The sequence below is a fragment of the Myotis myotis genome, unplaced genomic scaffold (assembly GCF_014108235.1).
Source record: "Myotis myotis isolate mMyoMyo1 unplaced genomic scaffold, mMyoMyo1.p scaffold_m19_p_2, whole genome shotgun sequence".
Classification (NCBI taxonomy): domain Eukaryota; kingdom Metazoa; phylum Chordata; class Mammalia; order Chiroptera; family Vespertilionidae; genus Myotis; species Myotis myotis.
The window spans coordinates 136856863-136880463 of record NW_023416324.1 but is presented as its reverse complement, the minus strand read 5'-3'; the positions used below and the strand labels follow the sequence as shown (position 1 = coordinate 136880463).

The window sequence follows — 23601 nt, the reverse complement described above, 5'->3', positions numbered from 1 at the left end:
TTAATCCTTTCCTCTTAATTCCTTGATTTGTAATACATTGTCATAGCAGGTAGTATTTATTTATTAGGGAAATAACATTTGTTTTATTTATTTTAAAATATTTTGTATAAATATTTTATTATAAATCAACATTTCAGTTTTTCAGTGGGCAAGTAAAACAGTCATAGATGATTCTGTAATAACTCATAGTATAAAAAAGTTTTTAATACAAAGCTATTTCCTACTGATATGATCAGATTACCCTTAGGTAATTTAGATTGCAAAAGTACAAGGTTTTTTCACTTTATTAATGTAACTCATAATTCCAGTGTACTCTTAGTGTCTGTAAAAATATTAATACTCACAGTTCCCTCATACATGGAAAGGTGATCTTAATACAGGGTAGGGGAAAAGTAGGCTTACCATGGTTTGTATGGAAAAGACATGCAGGTTATGATTATTATAATAGCTTTATTAACTCTGTTTTGTGTATTCACAACTATAAACCTACTTTTGCCCAGCCCTGTAAATAAGCAAATTAAGCTACTTAGATTTTTAAATCTCTCCAAAGTATGTAGGAATACCAAAAACAGGTAAAAAAAAAAAAATTAGAATTGTATAAAACCTAATTCAGGCAGTTTAAGAACATTAAATATAGTTGTTTTGAATAGACATCCTGGAGATTTTATCATCTGACCATTGAAGATTATCCATACTTTTATATGATAAATCACTTTAGTATAGTTTAAACATAGTGATTATAACAATTCAGGTAATTTTTACATTTGCTAGAGAGTTCATATTCAACTGTTTGTTTTACAATGAAACATTTAAGTGTCAAATTTCAGCTACAATCAGTTTATCTGAATCTTGCCTAATTTCTATTTTATGGAGTTTTGTAGTAAAAACTAGAGTAGGAGTCAGCAAACTATAACCCATAGGCCAAATATGGCTTGTCGCCTATTTTTGTGAATAAAGTTTTATTGGAACACATCTGCACTCATTCATTTTTGTACTGTCTATTGCTGCTTTGGCATTACAATGGCAGAATTGAGCAGTTGCAACAGAGATCATCCTATATAATAAAAGCATAATATGCTAAGTGTCTGGTCGTCTGGTTGTCCATTCAACCAATCAAAGTGTAATATGCTAATGATATGCTAAGGCTGCTCAACCGCTCCCTATGACGTGTACTGACCACCAGGGGGCAGACTGTAGGTTAGCTTGCTGCTGGGGTGCAGCTGATCGGGACTGAGCAAGATGGGCCGGACATGCCGTGGAGCCCTCCTGCAGTCCATCTCCGGCTGGCCAACCTCATGTCCCTCCCCGGTCCTGATCGTGCACTGGTGGGTTCCTTTGACCTGGCCTGTGCCCTCTTGCAATTTGGGACCCCTTGGGGGATGTCGGAGAGCTGGTTTCAGCCCAATCCCACAGGCCAGGCCAAGGGACCCCACTGGTGCACAAATTCGTGCACCAGGCCTCTAGTAGGCCCATAAGATGTAGAATATTTACTCTAGCCCTTTACAGAAAAAAAAGCTTGCCTGTCCCTGAACTAGACTACAAAATTCTATCATTAGTTGCAGTTTGACATATCTTAACACACACAGCAATTTTTATTTGGATTGTATTTGCAGTATAGTGATTTAACCTGAGCTGCTAGTTTTTAATTATCTATACTAATAAAAGAGTAATATGCTAATTAGACAGGGAGACCTTCTAGGAGACCTTCTGGACAAAGCCATGGTGGTGGGGCCGAGGCAGAGGTGGTTAAGAGTGATCAGGAGGGGAGAGCAGTTGGGGGTGATCAGGCTGGTGGGGGGAGGGGCAATTGGGGGCGAGAAGGCCGGCAGGCAGAGAGGTTAGGGGCAGTCAGGCAGGCAGGCAGGTGAGCAGTTAGGAGCTAGTGGTCCCAGATTGTGAGAGGGATATCCGATTACCGGTTTAGGCCCGATCCTACAGGGCATCCCCTGAGGGGTCCCAGATTGGAGAGGGTGCAGGCCAGGCTGAGGGACACTCCCCACCCCCACCCACCCACCCCCGTGCATGAATTTTGTGCACCGGGCCACTAGTATAAAATAGGTGGAATGAATTTAAACTTGGATTATGATATTTAAGGGAAGGTTATTTTTAGGATGCAAATCCTTAAAATTAAAGAAAAATCAAAATGTTACAAATTATGTAATTTGTAGAAATCTCAGAGTTTTAGAAGCACCCGGAGAGCTTTTCTTGAAAGTTATAGGTACCTGGGCCCTCCTCCCAGAGATTTTGTTTCATTTAGTTTGTGGGACTCAGGTTTTGATATTTTGAAAGTATTGAAGGTCATTCTAAAGTCAGCAAGGTTGGGACCACTGATTTTGTCCCATCCACCCATGTTATAAATGAGGCAACTAGGGTTGGGAGTGGTTGTGGTGCATTGAAACACATGCAGCCATTCAGTGGGGGTGCTAGATAAGAACCCAGTGCACTTGACTTTCCAGTTAATTACTTCCCTGTTAATTACTTCCCTATATCATTCTGCATTCTCAAACTAAGCTAGGGGTTGGCAGACTTTTCTGTCATAAAAGGCTACATAGTAAATATTTTAGGCTTTGTGGACCATACGACCCCACTATTCCTTTGTTCAAAACAGAATTTTCATTTCTTATGATTTCTGGTTTCTTCACCAAAGTTAGTCATTTTTTAAGGGAGGGGATGGTGGTTTGAGGGAAACTATACATATAATTTGGAAGTATTGCCACGTTGTAGTCAAAGACTCTATTAGTTTGCTAATGAAAATGGCATCTTAGGCCCTTAGGGGTCAGTCTCTTTCTTAAGAGAAAATTAAGGATCTAGTTGTTTCCAGACTCCTTAGTGAAAAAGCCAGTTTAGATTTTTTTGTTCGTTTTTGCCAGGATGAAAAGGCAGGTTTTTTTTTTTTATTTGTTTGTTTTAATTTTGTTTTTGTTTTTTTGTTCACAGTCTTAAGTTGAACAGACCTTTTCAGTATAAAAGCTGAGTCCATCTGTTTCTTCATAATCTTATAATAAAAAAATAAGTTAAAAAATTTTATGTAGAAGATAGGAGAAACAGTATGACATTCAAGATTTGATCATGAATTGACTTTAGTTCAGTATTTAGAAAATATAAGTAAAATGCATTAGATATCTGATTTAGTTATTAATAATTAAGCTTGCTCTTAATGATTTTAGTCAGGGTCTCCACTCTGAGTAAAATTTAGCTTTTTTGAAATTGTCTTTGTATTTCTGATCCCACTAGTCCTATTAATTTGAATTTTATTGGGAGATATGGGAATAGTCAACTGAATACTCCGCTTGGAGACTAAGTGGTGGTGGTAGCATTGGACCATTTTTGACACTGTTGGTTTGCCAGTTTCCCTCTGACCTTTTTCCAGTTTTATTCATGGACTATGTCAAAAAGGTTTCTTTCATGAGTAAATTTTGAACCCAGGTTCAAGGTGAGTTCAGAATATACACAAATTCATTCAATCCTTTTTTTTCAAATGCGGGGTTGTACATATTTTAATAATTTTCTTATGTATCTGGTATTTAATGCTGACAGGATTCCAGTCAATGGAGAGGTTTCATTGCAAGTAGCTGCAGGTGTGTTTCATGGTAGAGATAAAAGTTTTTAGTGAAGCAGACTTTTTCTTTTAAAACAATTTAGTAAATAATGAATATAGATTTTGCTTTTGTGGGGCAATATGGTATGCTTTTTGTGTGTTATGTTATTACTGCTAAATCATAATATTGAGTTGTAAAGGCAAAAAAAAAAAAATCAGATACCAAATCTTAAAAAAGTGAAAATATTAAGGGTTGTGAAGATGGGTACTTAATGTTTATTCTTATGTGGCTTAGTTTTTATAGAGTGACTAAACTTTTAAGGCATCACAATTAGATCTATTTGTAGCACGATGGTTTCATTTAAAAATATTAATTCTCTAATGCATTTTTATTTGGTACTGTTGTTAAATAGGCCTTCCCTCAAAACCAGACTAATGACTAGCTTTTGCATTAATTCTGCGCTTTATCATTTGAGCATTTACTCTTTACTAGGAATTATGCTTTCAGGGATTATATAGTGTAGAAGCAGTTGGTAGTGAAGAAATGTATGTATACAGGTTTCAATGTAAGATGAGTGGGTTTAAAAAATTTTTAGAAAATTTTTGATGTCATTTAGTCTGGAAATAAGATTACATGGTAGAATCTACTACCTTACTTGTTATATAAATACTTAGGATTAAGTTTGTTAAATTTCTCATCATTTTTGGTCCATAACAGTAAAGGCTATTTCTCTGGAAAATTTTTATCAACAGAAAAATATAGTATATACATTATTTATTTTGCCTTTTCAGCAGGCTATAGTCAGCAGACTGGACCCCAGCAACCTCAGCAGTTCCAGGGATATGGCCAGCAAGCAACTTCCCAAGCACAAGCTGCTGCCTTTTCTGGTCAGCCTCAACAACTGCCTGCTCAACAGCCACAGCAGTACCAGGCGAGCAATTACCCTCCACATACTTACGCTACCCAAACTTCTCAGCCTACTAATTATACTGTGGCCCCTGCCTCACAGCCTGGAATGGCTCCAAGCCAAGCCGGGGCCTATCAACCAAGACCAGGTTTTACTCAGTCTGCAAGTACCATAACCCCTCCTCCAAGTGGGCCTAACCCTTATGCACGTAACCGTCCTCCCTTTGGTCAGGGCTATACTCAACCTGGACCTGGTTATCGATAAAGCAGCTCAGTTACATTGATGAAGTGTAGCTGGTAGCTGTTTGCCTCCCAAAAGACTCCAATACTATTATTTTATTTTAATTTGTATTGAAGTTCAGAAATTTAAAAAGCAGAGCATTTTTTATGATATCATTGTTGCTGTTAATTGAGAGTATAACTTGCTAGAACACAAAAAAAGACCAAAATGAAAGTTTTTTTCCTCCCCTGCTTAAAAGTGTAGCAGCTTCCTAGTAATTTTGGAACACTACTCTTATGTGTGTAAAGTGATTGACTTTCTAGCTTGCCTTGTCCAGAGGTTATTAAAATGCTAGGTTGAAATTTAGCCATCTTATTTGGCTTTGTACTATTAACATGATGTACTAAAAATAGATCTCTTTGAAAAGACAACTAGATATTATGTATAAAATGTAACATTGATAGGTTAATAAAGATGATTGAATCAATTAACGGTCTTGTTTAATTTAATCACTAAAATTATATATTCATGAGAAAAAGGTGGGAAACAAATCCTTACTAATGTTTTGTAAATAAAGTATAGGTGGTCTAACTTAGACTAGTTTCTATTCAGAGAAACTGATTTTTGTCCTGACTTGAAAGAAATGCATTTAACAACTATTGGCTTAAAACAGTGAAACTTTAAAATTGATGTCACAGGAAGATAGATTAGCATAATACATAAACACAACAGATACAGTATTATAAAACACAAGGGGATTTTGGTAGATCCTGAATAAATGTAATTTTCCTTATAGAGATGAACTATTCAAAAATAAAGAACTCAGCCTTAAAAAAACACTATATTTCTTTATTGCAGTTTCTACTTGTTTGAAAAGTACAGAATGTAGCATTGATAAAATTGAAGCATGTTGAAAGGATCCTCTCAGAATGAGAGAAACAATGCAGCATTCCCACCTCCCTCTCCAAATGAGGAAAATACCTTTTTAAATAAAAATGAGTCTGAGTCAGTACAGGTTAAGTTAGACTGAAAACATCTTTTGATACATTCATTCCTAGAAGTCTTATGTGTAAAAATATAGTAAATATCCTGTAAAATGGTAGCGATCTCATCATATGTTATCTTTTTGAGCTCAGACTTCACATTCAGTTTCTTCATACAACTTGTTTAGAATTATATTAAAAACAGTACAAAGACAGTTGCTTGAAGGAATAGTTTGACAAAGTATATTCAGATATTGTAATATATAATTGAGTATAGTAAGAAAAAATGTGTATTTTTGAAACAATATGTCATTCTCAATTCTATTTTTAGCTGAAATGAAATTTACTTATTGAAACTAAACCTTTTTAATAATTTAAAAATATTTGAGGCAATGTATATTCACATGAATGTTTATTTAAACATTCAGAAAAGATATTCAACTATTGCTAAAAAACTGAAGTTTAAATAAACATGTGAATTTTACCCCCAGATATATATGCTGAAGTTAATCTGATCTAATAAGTTAAACCAAAGAGAGATTTATGGAATTAACTCACCAGTAGGAAGGATACACATTAATAAAAGTAAACATTTTTTAAAAAGTATATTAGTTTTTGATGTTAATTTTGTTATAAAAGTATCTCAAAACATTACAACATTGTGATAAATAATATACAAAAAATCTCTTAAAATACCATGAATAGGGAGCCAGCTTCCCCAGAAAATGTTACTCTGTTAATATCTTGCTTTATTAAAATGACTTTTTAAAACCTGATAAATATTCTCAGCAATTTTTCTAATAAAAACATCTAATACTGCTATCAATTAGATTTTAAACTTTTATACATAGTAAACAGAACAGCTTTAAATGAATGTGACAAATACCATAGTGTTTGCAATTATTTTTTGCCACGATGAAACAAGGCACTTGTGAACACGATTGCAGCGTCTACCATTTTCCAGGAATTGTGGTCCCACATTCATACCACTGAACGTAGTTGATTTGGGTGTGACCACCGATTTCTCCAAATTGGACAGGTTCCTGGCGAACTGCTCTGAAATAGCCTATAAGGGAAAGTACATTGTAATAATTGCAACGTTATATATTTGCCTTCATTGCTCATAGATTGAATGGCTGAATGTTACTCTAAGTGAAGTGAAGTATTTTAGAAATGGACATTTAGAAATGGTATCTTTCCTGAGGTAGAAACTGGGGCTAAACATGAGGGGCATCTGTAACTCCTTAACAAAGCATGGGACTATTGGTAGTGTCTAGGAAACAAAGCTGGAAAGGAGCAGGAGTCAGAAGGGTTGTGTGTTTCTGAGTGTCATTGAGCACATCTACACTCTGTCTTATGTGAAAGTGTACTTTCTGCACATTACAGACTCATGGTGGTCTGTGAAGAACTGACCAGAGTAATGGTGCTATATTTATTTACCACTGTGCTAAGAAACAAAAGAAAGCTAATATCAAGCTTGCTAAATTTCTAAGAATTAAACTTAGGTGGAATCTTCAATGACCCTATACTAAATGATTAAAAATTTCGAAATTTCTCTGTGAATGTAAAATATAGAAATATACACAATTTATAGTATGTTTATATCCAGTTCCTATAAGATACCAGTTTCAACTTCTGGTTCATGGGTTCACAGATCCTATTAAGGCATCTTTTCTATGATGCCAGCGAACAAAATGTGTTGCTGAAAAGACTAGTCAAATGATTTAAAGTATCTAACAAAGTTCTTGGTGATTCCCAAGTAATATGGACATTTAATTTACACTCTCCTGCCTTGCTTGGACAACAAGTAAATTAATTTTCATCTTTTTAATCCTCATTAAGCAGCTTAGTGCTAAAGTGTCTTCAGCATTACCTTGGTTATTCATTTTTTTAACAAAATTGTTCTATTTTAACTGAACTTATATAATGAAAGCACATACTAGTACTGTTTTTCCATTTGTGGTAGTCTGTCTTTAAAATTTTTTTAAGGGAATAAAAAAATGCCTATGTGCTCAGTATTGAAAAAAAACATAAAGGTACTATATGAATGATTTAAGTTTAGGAAACATTGCTCTTTTATTCAGGTTTCCTTGAAGTAGAACGCATTTATATATGTTTGTGTGTAGCTTTCCTTGGCCCTAAGGAATAGAGTCTTAGGGGCTGGGAGGAAAGTTGAGAAACTTTCATTAAGGTCTTTATACTAAGTAAGGTCTTTTAAAATTTTTTTCTTTCTAGCTATATAATTATAACAGTTCTAGCATAGAATTATTTTTAAAGTGATTGCTTTCCTCAGCTTGAATTCTTTTTGGGTCAATTTATAAAACCGTCCTGCTTTTGAGGAGGCTCAGAAAACATACCTTCTTTTGTGGGTAACTGCTCAGAAGTCAGTTGCTGTCCTGTGCGTCCATCTAAAAACGAGTCCACAAATTGGCAGTGATCTTCTCCATGGCCTCTCTGATCGCCTATGTTATAAAATTTTCCTGAAGAACCAAAAATTAAAAGGATCATAAAATGTTACTTTCTTTAATACGATACTATCCTATCTAATAATAGAGAAACATGGTAATTAACCATAACTTCGCTACCCTTCCCATTGGCTAATCAGCACGATATGCAAATTAACTGCCAGCCCAGATGGCGGCCGGCAGCCATGCAGCTGAAGCGAACATGAGGCTTGCTTGCTCCAGTGACAGAGGAAGCCAAGGTTCCCCGCCTGCCACAGCCCAGCTCTGTGCTCCGGATGCAACAATGTTGCAACTATAGAAGCTAAACAAACTCCAGAAACCTGCTTTTAGCCGGTAGCGGGCTCAAAGCTTAGAGCGCCAGTGATGGTAACAGAGTTTCAATTATAGAATTTAAACAAACCCAGATATCTGCTTTCAGCCAGCCACGGCCTCAGAGCTGGAGCCGGCTCTCAGCTCCAGTGACAGCCATAGAAGGTAAATAAATCCCAGAATAAAAAAAAGAAGAAAAAAAGAGGCTGGGAGCTTCAGTCACCCGCCAGCCTGAAAATGGCCCTCAGCCCCTCACCCAGACTGGCCAGGCACCCCAGTTGGGACCCCCACCCTGAAGGGGGTGTGACCAGCTGCAAACAGCCATCAGCCCGTCATCCAGGCTGGCCAGGCACCCCAGTGGGGACCCCCACCCTGATCTGGGACATCCTTCAGAGCAAACCAGCCGGTCCCCTCCCATGCACCAGGCCTCTATCCTATATAGTAAAAGGGTAATATGCAAACTGACCCTAACAGCAGAAAGACTGGGAATGACTGGTCACTATGACACACACTGACCACCAGGGGGCAGACGCTCAATGCAGGAGCTGCCCTCTGGTGGTCAGTGCGCTCTCACTGGGGGGGAGCTCTGCTCAGCCACAAGCCAGGCTGATGGCTGCCAGTACAGTGGTGGTGGTGGGAGCCTCTCCTGCCTCCTCAGCAGCACTAAGGATGTCCGACTGCAGCTTAGTTCTGCTCCCCGCTGGCAAGTGGACATCCCCCGAGGGCTGCCGGGCTGCCAGAGGATGTCTGATTGCCATCTTAGGCACAATCCCCTGGGGAGCAGGCCTAAGCCAGCAAGTGGTCACCCCCGAGGGGTCCCAGACTGCAAAAGGGCACAGGCTGGGTTGAGGGACCCCCTACCCCCGAGTGCACAAATTTTTGTGCACTGGGCCTCTAGTATAATATATAAAAGCCCAAGCACCTGGACGATTGGCCGGTATGACATGCACTGATCAACGCACTGACCAGATGCTCAACGCAGGAGCTGCCCCCTGGTGGTCAGTGCACTCCCACAGTGGGAGTGCCAGACGCCAGGCTCATGGCTGGCAAGTGCAGTTGCGGTGAGCCTCTCCTGTCTCCCCGGCGGCTCGCTACCGAGCTGTGGTGGTAGGCGCAGCGGGGCCAGGATGAGCGGGAGCTGCGCAGCACCCAGCCCGGGCTCCTCCCTGGCTGCCTGGCCTGTGAGGATAGGGCCAAAACCGGCAGTCTGACATCCCCCGAGGGGTCCTGGATTGCAAGAGGGCACAGGCCAGGCTGAGGGACCCCACTGGTCCACGGATGCACCAGGCCTCTAGTTCTGAAATAATCACATTGTTCCAAATAATCATTCTTTCCTGATCTTGTACTTTTGCCCTAGTTCAAGCCATCAGTGCCCTTTGACTGAACTATGAAATGGTCTCCCAGCTGACATTCCTGTTTTTCATTTTGCCTCTATTCTTCCTTTCTTCCTCTCATAGCCTACATGTTTTAAAAATGCTTCTCAGGTAATGTTACTCCCATAAATCTCTCCAGCAAACTCCTGTTGTACTCAGAAGAAAACCCAAAGTGTCACATGATTTCACACCTGCCTGCCTTGTCTTCCTCTTACTAAGCCTCAGCCACACCAGTGGAACTGGCTGTGCATGTTGTGCCACAGGCCTTTGAGTTTCTCTTCCCTCCATCTTTGCTTTCCCCTAGATCTTTGCTTGGTTGGTGCCTTCTCGTAGTTTTCTTCCTGGCACAGTGTTATCTTTTCAGAGAGGCTTTTCCTAGCACTTCTAATTAAAGGAGCTTCCATTCAGCCGTTTTGTTCCACTCTTTAAGTTTTTTTTCAAAGCACTACAACTAGATTGTAAGCTACAAGAGGGCTTGCTTGTGTCTTGTTTGCTGTTTGTCCTTAACACCTAGAACAATGTCTGAATAAAGCAGATACTATTGAATAATTGAACAAATGCCTACCTTTCTCAGCCTTATTTGTTTAAAATTTTTATTGTAGGAGTAGAGAAGTGAAAATAAGCTGCTGGGTCTGGAGCAAGGGGTTACATAGCCTTTCCAGCCAGTTGTTGTAATCTTGATCTTGTCGTTAATAGACTTAAAATTTTGATTGTCATATTCCTCCCATGAGGACTGTTAGATACACCCATTTTATTATCAGTAAGGTTTTTATCTTTGGTTGGCTGTAACAAAATTGAGCTTGAATGTGGCTAGTGTCTTTACATTCAAGTTTGCCATGATAGCACTGTTCAAATTGCATTTTCATTGTTTACCTTCTAATAGCATGTCTTAAATCCTTGTTTTCTAGGCTATTTCTTGTTCAAAAAGAATATTTGTATTTACATCATACCTTAGTTTCTGTCCAAAGAAAAAACCAAGTTTTACAGAATGCTGCAAAGCATTTCCTGATAGACAAGACTCAAAACAGCAGGTAGTCTTGCTTACCTGTGAGGGAGTCGCTCAGATAAATCTTGTATCTAAGGGAGTTGCATAGCTGCACCCCTACAAACTTTTTATACCAAGTCCTTTTGACATACTGTTTGCCTTTACATTCTGAGTAAGAGTCTGAATCAAAGGGTCTTTCTGTCCAGATGGCATCTCTTCCTCCTGCATAAGGAAAACATAAGATTTGAGTTTAGTATCTGATTTTGGTGCTGAAGAGCTGTCCTAAAAGCTTTAAAAAACAAACAAACAAAAAACAGTTTGCAAAGTTCACTGTCAACTTGCTGACAGCTGGTTTTCTCCAATGCTAAATATTGGAGCCAAAATATTATAGGAGTTAAACACATAAGGCCCCACTTAAGTTCCTGTCAATAGTGATAAAGTTGTAGAGGTGTATTTTTAGGTGTTGAATAGCCTTTGCAGTGCTAGATGTAGACAGCATCCTGAGAGAATTCAGGTTTTGTTTTGTGTTGCAGCATACACAATTTAAACAGCTGCTCTAATCTGACTTGTTATTAAAAGTGGAAATGAGGGTATTATATCTTGACAGTTATTATACAGAAAATTTGGTACATGAATGAAAGCAAGCTTCAAAATATCCAACTGGTTCCCAAAACATCAGACTCTTGATGAAACTGAGTGTTCTGGATACACATTCGCACCTGATTGATATCATGACTTACATTCTGCCATGTCTGGGTAGTGGAATCAGTTTAGAAAAGCATGTAGTTAGGTTCACATCAAGACAGGTACTTACCAGAAACTGGCTCGCTCACTCTCGGATCCGCTGAGGAGAAATGGCAACAGTCAGAAGTTATTAAGTGAGTAGGTCTCAGTGTTCCAGGGGCACAGTGCAGAAGCTGGGTGCTTACAGTAAAGAAATTTTACCCACAAAATACTTTACTCTTTCTAAAATGGAACTGGAAAGTGTGTGGGTGTTGTTTTGGAAATGGTCTCAATTGGAAATCTTCTGCCAGATAGTCAGCTGTATCTTTTATTTGTGATTTGAGTAGTTAGACATCTTCATTGCTGTTCTAGCTTTCACTTCCGTTTTAAAAGCCTCCTCTTAGTTTCATACAAAAATTACTGATGATAAATCACCAACGTGCCATGAACTGCAGTTGGTGTAAAATTATACAAATGATGCTGTGAGCATATATTTATTTCATTAGGGAATTGGAGCTTAGTTGCTCGCAAAAGAGAACTTCACAGCTGCTTATCAGAAAACAAACGTATCAAATGAGGTTTCCTTTTAAGATGTATGGCTCAGCATGTCTGATATTTTGATTCTAGGCATTGTTGCTGGCATACAGAAGACCATTAGTTCACTAGATTTTTGAGTATAGATTAAACACTTTTCTTTTAAACTGTTATACCTAATTTTTTTCTTACATCAAAATATATGAGGAAAAACATAAGTGGTCTTTCCTTCTGGGCATCGTCCACAATTGGTTTTGTCCCATAGATGATTTTTGGGAATTCAAGAAACTATACATAGTGTTTGGCTGGGTTTCAGACAAGTTCCCTGTTGCAAAACACTGTAGCCCTCTACATCCTTGTTGGGAGTTGCTGTTGACGTGATTACCTGATTCAGTGCTGAAAGCCACTGTGGTGCTGGGCGGGCCTTCTCCGAGTGGGTTTTTTGGTTTCACCTGGAACTCATAGCTGTGTAGGGGGAAATGAAAATAAATTGTAATACATTCTTCAGGGGAGACAACATCCCCTTGTATACTAACATCCTGAATCTGCTTTGAATGGACATATGTTCTAGAAGCACAAGGAAAGGAAAACAAAATATTGAATCTTAACTTTCTAAACAGCTTGTGTAATGCTTTGTATAAGAACAGGGTTAAGTTAATAAAATAGTTGTCTGTTTAAAAAAGTCCAAATTAGTAGAAATAACTGGGCAAGTTGGTAATGGATATATAGGAAAGAGGTATGTGGTGGACCCAGACCAATTCCAGCAACAAGGACCCTCGGTTTTCTCTAGGTGTTTCAACTACTTCCTGGGGGAAAGAAATAGGGAGAGCCCTTTTTATTCCTTTTAGCCCAACCCTCAAAGCCTTAGACTTAGGCAGTGTTTCTCTTTGTGGGGTTTGCACTACCTATGTTGGAATCGCATAGCAGCAGCTGTGGGGAAAGTTTGTTTTAAATGCAGATTTGTTGCTCCATCCTATCGAATCAAATTTTTGAGGGGGTCCAGGTAGGAATTTATAACAAGTTCCTGAGCTGAATCCTGCTTCCATTGACATTTGGAAACTATTAGACTAAGCTATGGAAACAAATGCACATGAAAAAATGTCTTTACAAGGACTTCCTGGTTGTGTTCCCTGGAACTCAGGTCTTCTGTGGACCACAGGAAGCCACATCATCTCCAGGATAGGGACACGGAAGTGTCACCTCTTGAAGAGCACAGGCACAAAGGCAGAGTTCTCTCGTCTCTGCAAATCAGATTCACATGGGCTAGGCCAGCCGTGGGCAAACTACGGCCCGCGGGCTGGATCTGGCCCGTTTGAAATGAATAAAACTAAAAAAAAAAAGACCGTACCCTTTTATGTAATGATGTTTACTTTGAATTTATATTAGTTCACACAAACACTCAATCCATGCTTTTGTTCCGGCCCTCCGGTCCAGTTTAAGAACCCATTGTGGCCCTCGTGTCAAAAAGTTTGCCCACCCCTGGTAGGCTCTTAGCTTTCATGTTAAAAACCAAAACACAGGCCTGGCGGATGGCTCAGTTGGAACATCAGCCCATACACCAAAACAGATTGCAGGTTCAAGCTCTGGTCAGGGTGCATACAGGAGGCAACAGAAGGATCTTTTTCTTTCTCTCCCTCTCCTTGCCTCTCTCTAAAATTAGTAAATAAATCCTCTCATGAGGATAAAAAAAAAACACACCCAAATAAACCCAGATCTTTTTGGAGTTATATGTTTGATTATATCCTTACGAAGTACACATTAGCCGAAACCGGTTTGGCTCAGTGGATAGAGCGTCGGCCTGCGGACTGAAAGGTCCCAGGTTCAATTCCGGTCAGGGGCATGTACCTTGGTTGTGAGCATATCCCCAGTAGGAGATGTGCAGGAGGCAGTTGATCGATGTTTCTCTCATCGATGTTTCTGGCTCTCTATCTCTCTCCCTTCCTCTCTGTAAAAAAATCAATAAAATATATTAAAAAAAAAAAAAGAAGTACACATTAAATTGCTATGCAATAACTGAGAAATGTAATTCATAGAATACTTAAGCAGAGCACATCCTTTTAAGAAATTCAAATAGTAAAGCTAGTTTCCATTTGCCTAAAACTAGGAGTTTTGGATGCAGAAAGTATTTTGGATGCAAAATCAATTTGAGTCAGCTGATAGTATGGTGAGTCTCAAATTTGTATAGGCTTTTGGTAGATAATTCCCATTTTTTGAGAAGTCTGTAATTGAATAAGAATGCAGAACAAACAAAAGGAAGATATTTTACAAATAAGTGAAAAACAGGATGACAGCATTAACACACTGCTGGAATCCTTAAGACAGATTCTAGCATTACAACAATGGCAACCCCTGTAGGGGTGCTTACTATATACCAGACACATTAATCATTCTGTGTATATAAAGTAACACACAAACCCTAAGAGATCAATGTTATCCCATTTTTTCAGTTAAGAATGTTGAGGCTCTTAACCATTGTGCTGTCTGCTTTTACAACCTTTGTGAAATGAAGGTTAAAATTTACAGGGTTGCCCTAGCCGGTTTTGCTCAGGTGATAGAGCATCGGCCTGCGGACTGGAGAGTCCCGGGTTTGATTCTGGTTGGCATATGCCCGGGTTGTGGGCTCGATCTCCAGTAGAGGGCATGCAGCAGGCTGCCGATCAATGATTCTCTCTCATTGATGTTTCTCTCCCTGTCCCTTCCTTTCAGAAATAAATAATAATATGTAAAAAAAAAAATGTACTGGGTTTTTACTGAGACTGCACAGCAAAGCATTTTGTAACCTAATCAACTGATATAAGATGCCATTTATCATTTGCAATAAGAGAATGCCGATATGAAACCACATGTCACTCATTTAAATAAATTGCACATACATAGGGAGTTTTGGCATGGAATATTTTCTAGAGATGAGATTCTTGCTCAGAAGCCTGATGACCTTAAAACAAAAACAAACCAGTATGATGAACTGATAATGGAAAAAAGAAACCACAGGCATCTGGACTTTGATTCAAGTGGGCAATGCATCCCACATTCCAGGCCACTGCCAACAGCCCTGTGCTTTGGCTAACTCTGATTGCTGGAACCATCTCCTTGTCTTTTTATCTTGCAGTTATTTATACTTCAGCTCTATTTGTAGTGTGGCCACAAATACTCCTAAGAAACTTTGTTTTTTTGCCAACATTTTGTGATACTTGACAAGTTTTGAAGAAATCATTTTAAAGTAAATTTAACAGCATGGGGACTAAAAGGTACATATTTTTGGCAGATTAAACCCTATATAAAGAGAAAATATTGAAGTGGCAAAGTTTTTCCCCAAGAAGCACATTATATCACAAGGTCTATGACATTGTAGGTCAATATTGATTATACATAGGAAATAAGCATGGGATGCTATATTAAAAAGTTATAAAGCACAATAAAGCTATTTAAATAATACTTTGAAGATTTGGAAGATCAAGCTAAGGAAGTTTTACAAATACATGAACAAAAAGAAATGAAAAGTGAGAGAAAATAAGAAAATAGGATTATTTCAGGGAATACAATACCTAAGTAGTGGGTTCTAGAAGAGATAGGGGAAAAGAAGGGTAGGAAATTATCCTGGAAATTATGTAATTTCTCAGAACTGAAAGACATGAGTTTGCAGATTACAAAGGCCCAATGTACACCCAGAAAAATGAAAAAAGAAAAAAACCTCCAAAGCACAAATGTTCCAAAATTTCAGAGTATGGGGGTAAAGAAATGATTTTAAGTTTCTGAGAAGAAAATAGGTCCCATTCAAAGGACGCAGAATCAGAATAACATTTGACTTCCTAGCAGCACTGGAAGCTAGAAAACAATGGAACAATGTCTTCAAAAATCTTCATTGTATCCTAAACTCCATGTCTAGCTAAATGGTAGTATTAGAGTAAAACAAGGATATTTTCAGATATGCAAAGACTAAAAAATATTATCTTCCTTAAGCTTTTTTCCAAGATGTATTTCTGAAGAAGTGCCACAATGTGAGGGCGTAAACAAAGAAGGGAGGCAGGAGATTACGAGCTAGGTTATTGAACATAGGAGAGAGCCAAAAGATGATGATGTTGAGGAATTCCAGGAGATGTTGCCATAAAAAAAGTACATGGAACATATAGATGACCTGAGTATTTGATCATTCTGAGAAATAGTCAGTCTAGAAATACGGATTTAATTGACCAAAGAAATAGCTAAAATAATTGGAAATTGCAGAGGTGACCAAGATGGTGACATAGGCTTCTGAGCTCCCCTCCTCCTACAGACACAGCGAATGTATAACTGCACATTCCTAATGAAAGTGATCCAGAAACTAGCCGAACAGCTCCTACACATTGGCAAATGACAGAACACCCACCCACATCAAAATGCCTAGAAAAGGCTGAGACACTTGACAGAGCCCCCTGCCACAGGGCCATACGATCAGGAGCAGACTCCCAACTACTGGCTTTTCCCTGAGGAGCAAAGGGTTTGGACGTCAAATCTAGCATCTGGATTTTGCCAACATTTGTGATACTTTTCTCAACTTCTAAGACTCTCTAAATACCCATTTCTGAAAGCCAATGGGGATTGTGTCTATGAGACCCTTAAGAATATAGCAAAACAAAACCCAGTTATTCACAAATGCATTGAGCACTCACCTCCCACCCCCATCCAGTGATTAGAGCAGAGGAAATAGGCAAAACCTCCCGCATACTCTACCTGAGGATGAGGTTTCTAACCTCAGCACACATCTAGTGACTGGCTGCAATACTCCCCAGAGACGGAAACAGCAAACACCTTTCCTGCCCTCTCTCTTCAGCCCACTCCAACAACAAAACCAAGTTACTAGTGTCTCTCTGGAAGGAATTTTTGCAAATGGCTGGCACTCCAGCTTTTGTGGCTGCTGCCCAAGGGATGGCCCCCAGATTACCTGGCTCTGAGAGCCAATGGGGCTTGAATTCCTCAGCACCCCCAGTACTGTATCAAATGAAGCATTCTTAACAGGTGCAGGAGTATTCCCTTCTCCCCACAGCTATATCTGGGCCCAGCAGAGAGGAAGTAGGCAAAAACACCCATCTCCCAGTGTTTCCCTAGAAGGGGTTTAACTACATAATTGCCCAGCTGCTACCTGAGGGTCCAGTTTATAATCAGCCTGCATCTACGTGCTGACTGCCATTCTCATTTTTGGGACACTGACAGGTTTTGGCACACACTCAACTCCTGAAGCCACTATAGAAACAAGGAAAGTGGCTTGGACACTCTCAGAGGCTTGAGAGACAACTAGAAACTTGGCTGGATTGATCAAAGTGATTCACTTTTATAATAAGAACTAGAGGCCCAGTGCACAAATTTTTGTGCACTCGGGGGGGTGGGGGGAAGGGTCCCTCAGCCCAGCCTGTGCCCTCTCGCAGTCTGGGACCCCTCGGGAGATAACGACCTGCTGGCTTAGGCCTGCTCCCAGGTGGCAGAGGGCAGGCCCAATCCCTAGGTGAAGCCCCTGGTCGGGCTCAGAGCAGGGCCAATTGGGGAGTTGGGGCGCCGCCCCGTCATGCACAGAGCAGGGCAGATTGGGAGGTTGTGATGCCACCCTCAGTCACGCTCAGGGTAGGGCCAATTGGGGGGTTGGGGCACCGTCCCCTGTCACACTCAAGGCAGGGTTGATGGGGAGGTTGCAGCGCCACCCCCTGTCACGCACAGAGCAGGGCCAATCCAGAGGTTGGGGCGCTGCCCCCGTCACACACAGAGCAGAGCCCATCAGGGGGTTGGGGCACCGCCCTCTATCACCCACAGAACAGGGCCGATCAGGGGGTTGGGGTGCCACCACTGTCACACTCAGGGCAGGGCCGATGGGGAGGTTATGGCTCTACCCCATCACACACAGAGCAGGGCCCGTGGGGGGGGGGAGTTGGGAAGCTCCCCCCTATCAGGCACAGAGCAGGGCTGCTCAGGGGGTTGGGGCCCCGCCCCCTGTCACACACAGAGCCGCAGGGCGATCAGGGGGTTTGGGCGCTGCCCCCTGTCACGCTGATCCCCGTGCCAGGAGGCATATTACCCTTTTACTATATAGGGTAGAGGCCTGGTGCATGGGTGGGGCCGGCTGGTTTGCCCTGAAGGGTGTCCTGGATCAGTGTGGGGGTCCCCACTGGGGTGCCTGGCCAGTCTGGGTGAGGGGCTGAGGGCTGTTTTCAGGCTGGGAGTGACTGAAGCTCCCAACTGCTCCTTTTTTTCTTTTTTTTTTTTTTTATTCTGGGCCAGCTTTACCTTGAGGCTTGGCTCCAGCTCTTAGGCCTCCCTCCGGTGCTGAAAGTAGGTTTCTGGCCTTTGCTTACAATGTTGCGAATCTGCTGGCTGAAGTCCGGCGGTATTTGTTACAATGTTTCTTAAACTGCCCGCTCAGAGGCCTGCAGCCACAGGCAGGGAACGTTGGTTTCCTCCAAGATCCTCCTTCACTGAGGCAAGCAAGCCTCATGTTAGTTTCAAGCTGCCTGGCTGCCGGCTGCCATCTTGGCTGACAGTTAATTTGCATATCTCGCTGATTAGCCAATGAAAAGGGTAGCGGTCGTACGCCAATTACCATGTTTCTCTTTTATTAGTGTAGATAGTCTATCAAGACTAGGAGAGGTGGCTGTTTTATCTCATGTTTAGAGATCACCAAAGAGAATCAAAGAAATGAAGAAACAGGAATATGGTCCAAAATCAAAACAAAACAAAAACAAAACCACAAGAAAAATCTCCAGAAACAGATCTTAATGAAATGAACATAAGTTATTTACCAGATAGAATGTTCAAAATAACAATTGTAAAGATGTTTATTAAGACCAGGAGAACAATGCATGAACAAAGTGAAAATGTCAACAAAGAAAATAGTAAAAAGTACAAAATAGAAAACATATAGCTGAAGAATACAATAACTGAACTGAAAAAAAAAATCATTAGAGTTTAACAGCAGACTAAATCAAGTAGAAGAAAGGATCAGCAAACCTCACAGGGCACTAGAATTTATCCAATCAAAGGAGTAAAAAGGAAAAAAGAAAGAAAAAGAGGATAGCTTAAGGGACATATGAAACACAAGCAGATCATGATATGAATTATAGGGGTTCCAGAAGGAGGTGAGAGAAAGGGGCAAAAGCGTATTTAAAGAAATAATAACTGAAAACTTCCCTAACCTGGGGTAAGAGACATCCAGATCCAGGAAGTCCAGATATCCAAATATAGATAATCCAAAGAGATCCACACTGAGACAACATTATTATTAAATTGTCAAATGCTATAGACAAGGAGAGAATCTTAAAAGCAGCAAGAGAAAACAGCTTGTTATGTACAAGGGAACTCTCATAAGACTATTAGATTTTTCAGCAGAAGCTTTTCAGGTCAGAAGGGAGTGGCATGATATATTCAAAGTGCCTGAAATAAAAAAACTACCTGGCAAAGTTGTCTTTCAGAATTGAAGGAAAGAGAACGAATTTCCCAAACAAAAGCTACACCAACCTTACAAGAAGAGATAAAGAGAGTTTTTAAAGCTGAAACTAAACAATGCTAAATTAATGAGAGGAAAACATGAAAATATATAACTCACTGGGTAAAAGTAAATATATAGTAAAATTCAGAATATCCTAGTGTTGTAATCTGGTGGGTAAGTTACATAACTAATACAAAGATGAAAAAAGTATCAAAAGTAACTATACCACAATAACTTGATAATGGATGCACAATGTAAAAAATTTTAAATTGTGTCATCAAAAGCAAAATGTGAAGAAGAGAGTGCAAAAATGTAGAGCTTTTGTATGCATTTGAAGTTATTATCAGCTTAAAACAGACTGTTAGAAGTAGAAGATGTTTTATGTAAGCCTTGTGATAACACAAAGTTATAACCTATAGTAGATAGATAAAAGATAAAGAGAAAAATAAATGCAAAAGACTACAGAAAATCATCAAATCACAAAGGAAGAGAGCAAGAGAGAAAAATAGGAGCAAAAGAATTACAAAACAGCCAGAAACAGTGAACAAAATAGCAATAGTAAGTCCATACCTATTAACAATTACTTTAAATGTATATGGATTAAATTATCTAATTACTTTAAATGTATATGGATTAGTTAAACATAGAGTAGTTTTAGTGGACAAAAAACCCAAGACCCAAATATATGCTGCCTATAAGAGACTCATTTCAGCTTTAAGGACACAGACTAAAAATGAAGGGATGGAAAAAGATGTTATGAAAATAGAACCCAAACAAAGCAGGGTTCTATACTTATATCAGACAAAATAGATTTTAAGCCAAAGACTGTAACAAGAGACAAAGAAGATGATTGTATAATGACAAATGTGTCACTTCATCAAGAAAATATAACACTTGTAAATATTTATGCACCCAACATAAGAGCACTTTAATATATAAAGCAAATATTAACAGATCTGAAGGGAAAAACAGACAGCAATTGGGGGTGGGGCACAGAGGATTTCAATACCTTACTTATAACAATGGATAGATCATCCAGACAGAAAATTAATAAGGAAACATTAAACTTAAACTGTATGTTATATCAAATGGACCTAACAAATATATACAGAACATTGCATCTGAGAAGAATAGAATATACATTGTTCTCAGGCACACATGGAACATTCTTCAGGATAGATCATATGTTAGGCCACAAAACAAAACAGTCTTAATAAATTTTAAAAAACTGAAATCAAAGCAAGCATATTTTCTGACTACAATGGTAGGAAGCAATGGCAGGTTTGTTTCCAGATCCATTCAGGGCACATGCGGGAGGTAACCAATTGATGTGTCTCTCTCACATTGATGTTTCTCTCTCTCTATCTCTCTCTCTCTGTCTGTCTCTCTCCCTCCCTCCCTCTCTCCCTCCCACTCGGTAATGATTAACAAAAACAACAGCAACCCCCCTGCCACACCCACACATACAAAAGAAAGAAATATTACATTTGCAATAATGGGTTGGACCTGGAGGGCATTATGCTAAGTGAAATAAGGCAAACAGAGAAAGACAAATGCTGCACAGTATCACCTATATGTGGAATCTAAAAAACAACAACAACTCAAACTCACAGAAACAGAGTAGAAAAGTGGTTGCCAGGGGCTAGAGGGTAGGGGAAATAGAACTTGTAAAAGGGTATAAACTTTCAGTTGTGCAATGAATAAGGCCTAAGGATGTAATATAGAACATTTTATTGTATAATTGAAATGTGTGAAGAGAGTAAAATTCAAATGTATACTTGGTGTTGGATGTGTTAATTAACGTGTGTGTGTGTGTGTGTGTGTGTGTAGTGGGGCGGGGGGGATCCTTTCACTATATATAAAAAATCATCATATTGAATACTTTATCTTTACAAATGTATTTGTCAATTATATCTCAATAAAGCTGAAAAATAAAATAATTGAAAAGATTTGCTTCTGGGAAACAATTTAAGACTAGAAATGAACTGGTTTGTAACATTTGAGGTTTTTTTTGTAACATTTGAGTTTTAAAACCATGTACATGGATTTCTGATAAAAATGAAAATTAAATTTAAAAAGCCATGGATAAGAACTCTTCAATCAAAACGAATATCTGAATGGGGTGCAGTCCAGATGACAGCTGTAGTCAAACCTTTGGGCCTCTCAGAGGACAAGCCCAGCAAGTCCCCCCGGCAGATGCCCTGCCTGGTTCCCCTGGGTAGGTATGGACCCAAACAAAAATACTCTCCCAAGTCTCCCTGTCGGAGCAGCATGGCACTATGGTGAAGGTGAAGCCGGAAAGAGACTTGTTCTCACGGCTGCACTGCTGTGGGACTCTCAGGTAAGTTATTTCACCTCTATGAGCCTCAATTTCCCCCTGTAGAAAAATGAGGGTAATGATGTTACTTGTGACTAACTATAACCTCTAAAGGGTAGAAAAGTGTGAGGTTTTTGTGAGGATTAAATGAGATAATAGATTCCAACGGGTCTGGTGCATAGTAAGTCTACATATTCTCTGGTATTAAGCTCCAATTTTTATCCCAGAGGAGTGGGATAATAAAGAAGAGGGTAGAGTTTGAGAATTACTGTGAACATCAGCATAAGCATTAAATATCAATTTTCAGAAAAGTAAAAAAACTAGGGTTTCAAATAGTGGGAATTTGTAGGGCAAAACTGTCAGAGACAGGGACGCGCCAGCCTAGAGGATCCAGCCTGAGAATACTCTTCAGGTCTGGCTACGGCAGACAGTGCTGCCATCTCCTGCCTCCCTTCTTTATTCCTCTCCATAACCATTTCCCTTAATATAGAGCTGACTATACTTTTCATTAGTGGATGAACTTTCTACATACTTCCATTGATTTAAAAAGCTGGTTTTCACTCTAACAAAAGTCTCTGTAAAACCTCAAGCAACCTACTTTTTATATAGAAAGGCTACTCTTAGCTGTTTGTTTGAATTGTTTGGTTAGCTAATCTTATCCTTAGTGTAGTCTTGAAGTATCTGAGCCTCATTCAGGTGAGGCATCAGTCAGGGAGAGAGAAAAAAGTGGAATAAGAGGGAAAAGAGTCAGGGGCGCTCAAACAGGGAACAGAAACCCAGTCAATCAGTTCTCCAAGGACACTGCAGGCTTACAGCAAGCATTTCTGGGTTCCCACCACATGCAGATATGCAGACCTGGGAACACAGGTGAGGAGCAAAAGGGCAGAGCTGTGGGGACTTAGAGGGCAAAGTAAGTCCCAGTCAGGGGCAGAGTGGAGGGGAGCAGGTACCAGTGGGCATCAGGTACCAACTAGCTGCTTGGTGTGCCTCAGAGACGTTTCTCGTGTCTCCCATTTCTGGGGGGGACATAAATGTAAGATCTGGGCTGCACTGTAATTATAGTGTTGCTGTGAGTTTCTGACACCCCTCTACTAACTACTAAAAAACTGTAAGTGAAAACTAATGAAAAGAATATGGTGATGTGAAAAGAAGGATTGATTAGTCTCTTTATAGACTAGAGGAGTTCTATGCTTTCAGCTGTCCTGTTGCTTGAAGAAAAGTTGCAAAAGTGACCAGTCCCCTATATCTCTCCCTTCTCTAATGAAGCAGTTGTTTTGCTGCCCATACCTACAATGAAACTAGATAAACTGGCTAAGGTCTGGCAGCTTATTCTACTCCTCTCTACCCAGCCCAGGAGAAGAGATGCTGAAAGTTCAACACAGGGTCTGCAGAGACCAGAATTTCACAAAAATACCACGAAGGACATAATGGCTCTTCCATATGCCCGCTTCCTTCAGCCAGATTTACAGTTTATAAGTTGCTGCCTCTGTTCCCGTTTACTTTTAGCGCCAAAATTGTATTAAATCAAACAACATAAGCAATAGTCCCAAACCATCTTTGCTGTCAGCTGCAGGAAACTTTGGGAGGTTTCAGCCTGAGAGAAGAACTGCGCCCCCCGCCCCCCCCCCCCGCCCCTAAGCCACAAAGGACAGTAGAAGTACTTGAGCAGGTTAGTGAACTTGATTTATTTAATTACCAGAGTGCATTTTCCATAGGAAATTGCTGGGCCACATGTGAGTCTGGCACACACAGTGGATTCTTCAGTCTTTTAGTCAGTGAGGAGAGCCACGGGCTCCG

At 39.8% G+C, this 23601-nt stretch overlaps 2 protein-coding genes across 35 annotated transcripts in view; one reads left to right on the top strand and one right to left on the bottom strand.

The window, feature by feature from the left end:
• The window catches only part of TFG (trafficking from ER to golgi regulator), a 32010-nt gene extending 26854 nt beyond the window's left edge, over nt 1-5156 (top strand). For 5 of the 7 annotated variants that reach the window (XM_036347669.1, XM_036347664.1, XM_036347666.1 and 2 more), the window contains one exon: nt 4331-5156. In XM_036347669.1, the coding sequence (XP_036203562.1) occupies nt 4331-4710 (380 nt within the window). In that variant the 3' untranslated portion in view covers nt 4711-5156. The remainder of the gene's footprint in view (nt 1-4330) is intronic. The other 2 variants (XM_036347667.1, XM_036347665.1) reach the window with 1 other exon arrangement.
• Nucleotides 5157-5493: 337 nt separating this feature from the next.
• LOC118675254 (ABI family member 3 binding protein) overlaps nt 5494-23601 on the bottom strand; it is a 257719-nt gene continuing 239611 nt past the window's right edge. For all 28 annotated transcript variants that reach the window (XM_036347661.1, XM_036347632.1, XM_036347642.1 and 25 more), the window contains 5 exons: nt 12423-12502; nt 11595-11624; nt 10841-11002; nt 8006-8128; nt 5494-6714 (listed from right to left, as the gene is read on the bottom strand). In XM_036347661.1, coding sequence (XP_036203554.1) covers nt 6599-6714; nt 8006-8128; nt 10841-11002; nt 11595-11624; nt 12423-12502 — 511 coding nt within the window. In that variant the 3' untranslated portion in view covers nt 5494-6598. The remainder of the gene's footprint in view (nt 6715-8005; nt 8129-10840; nt 11003-11594; nt 11625-12422; nt 12503-23601) is intronic.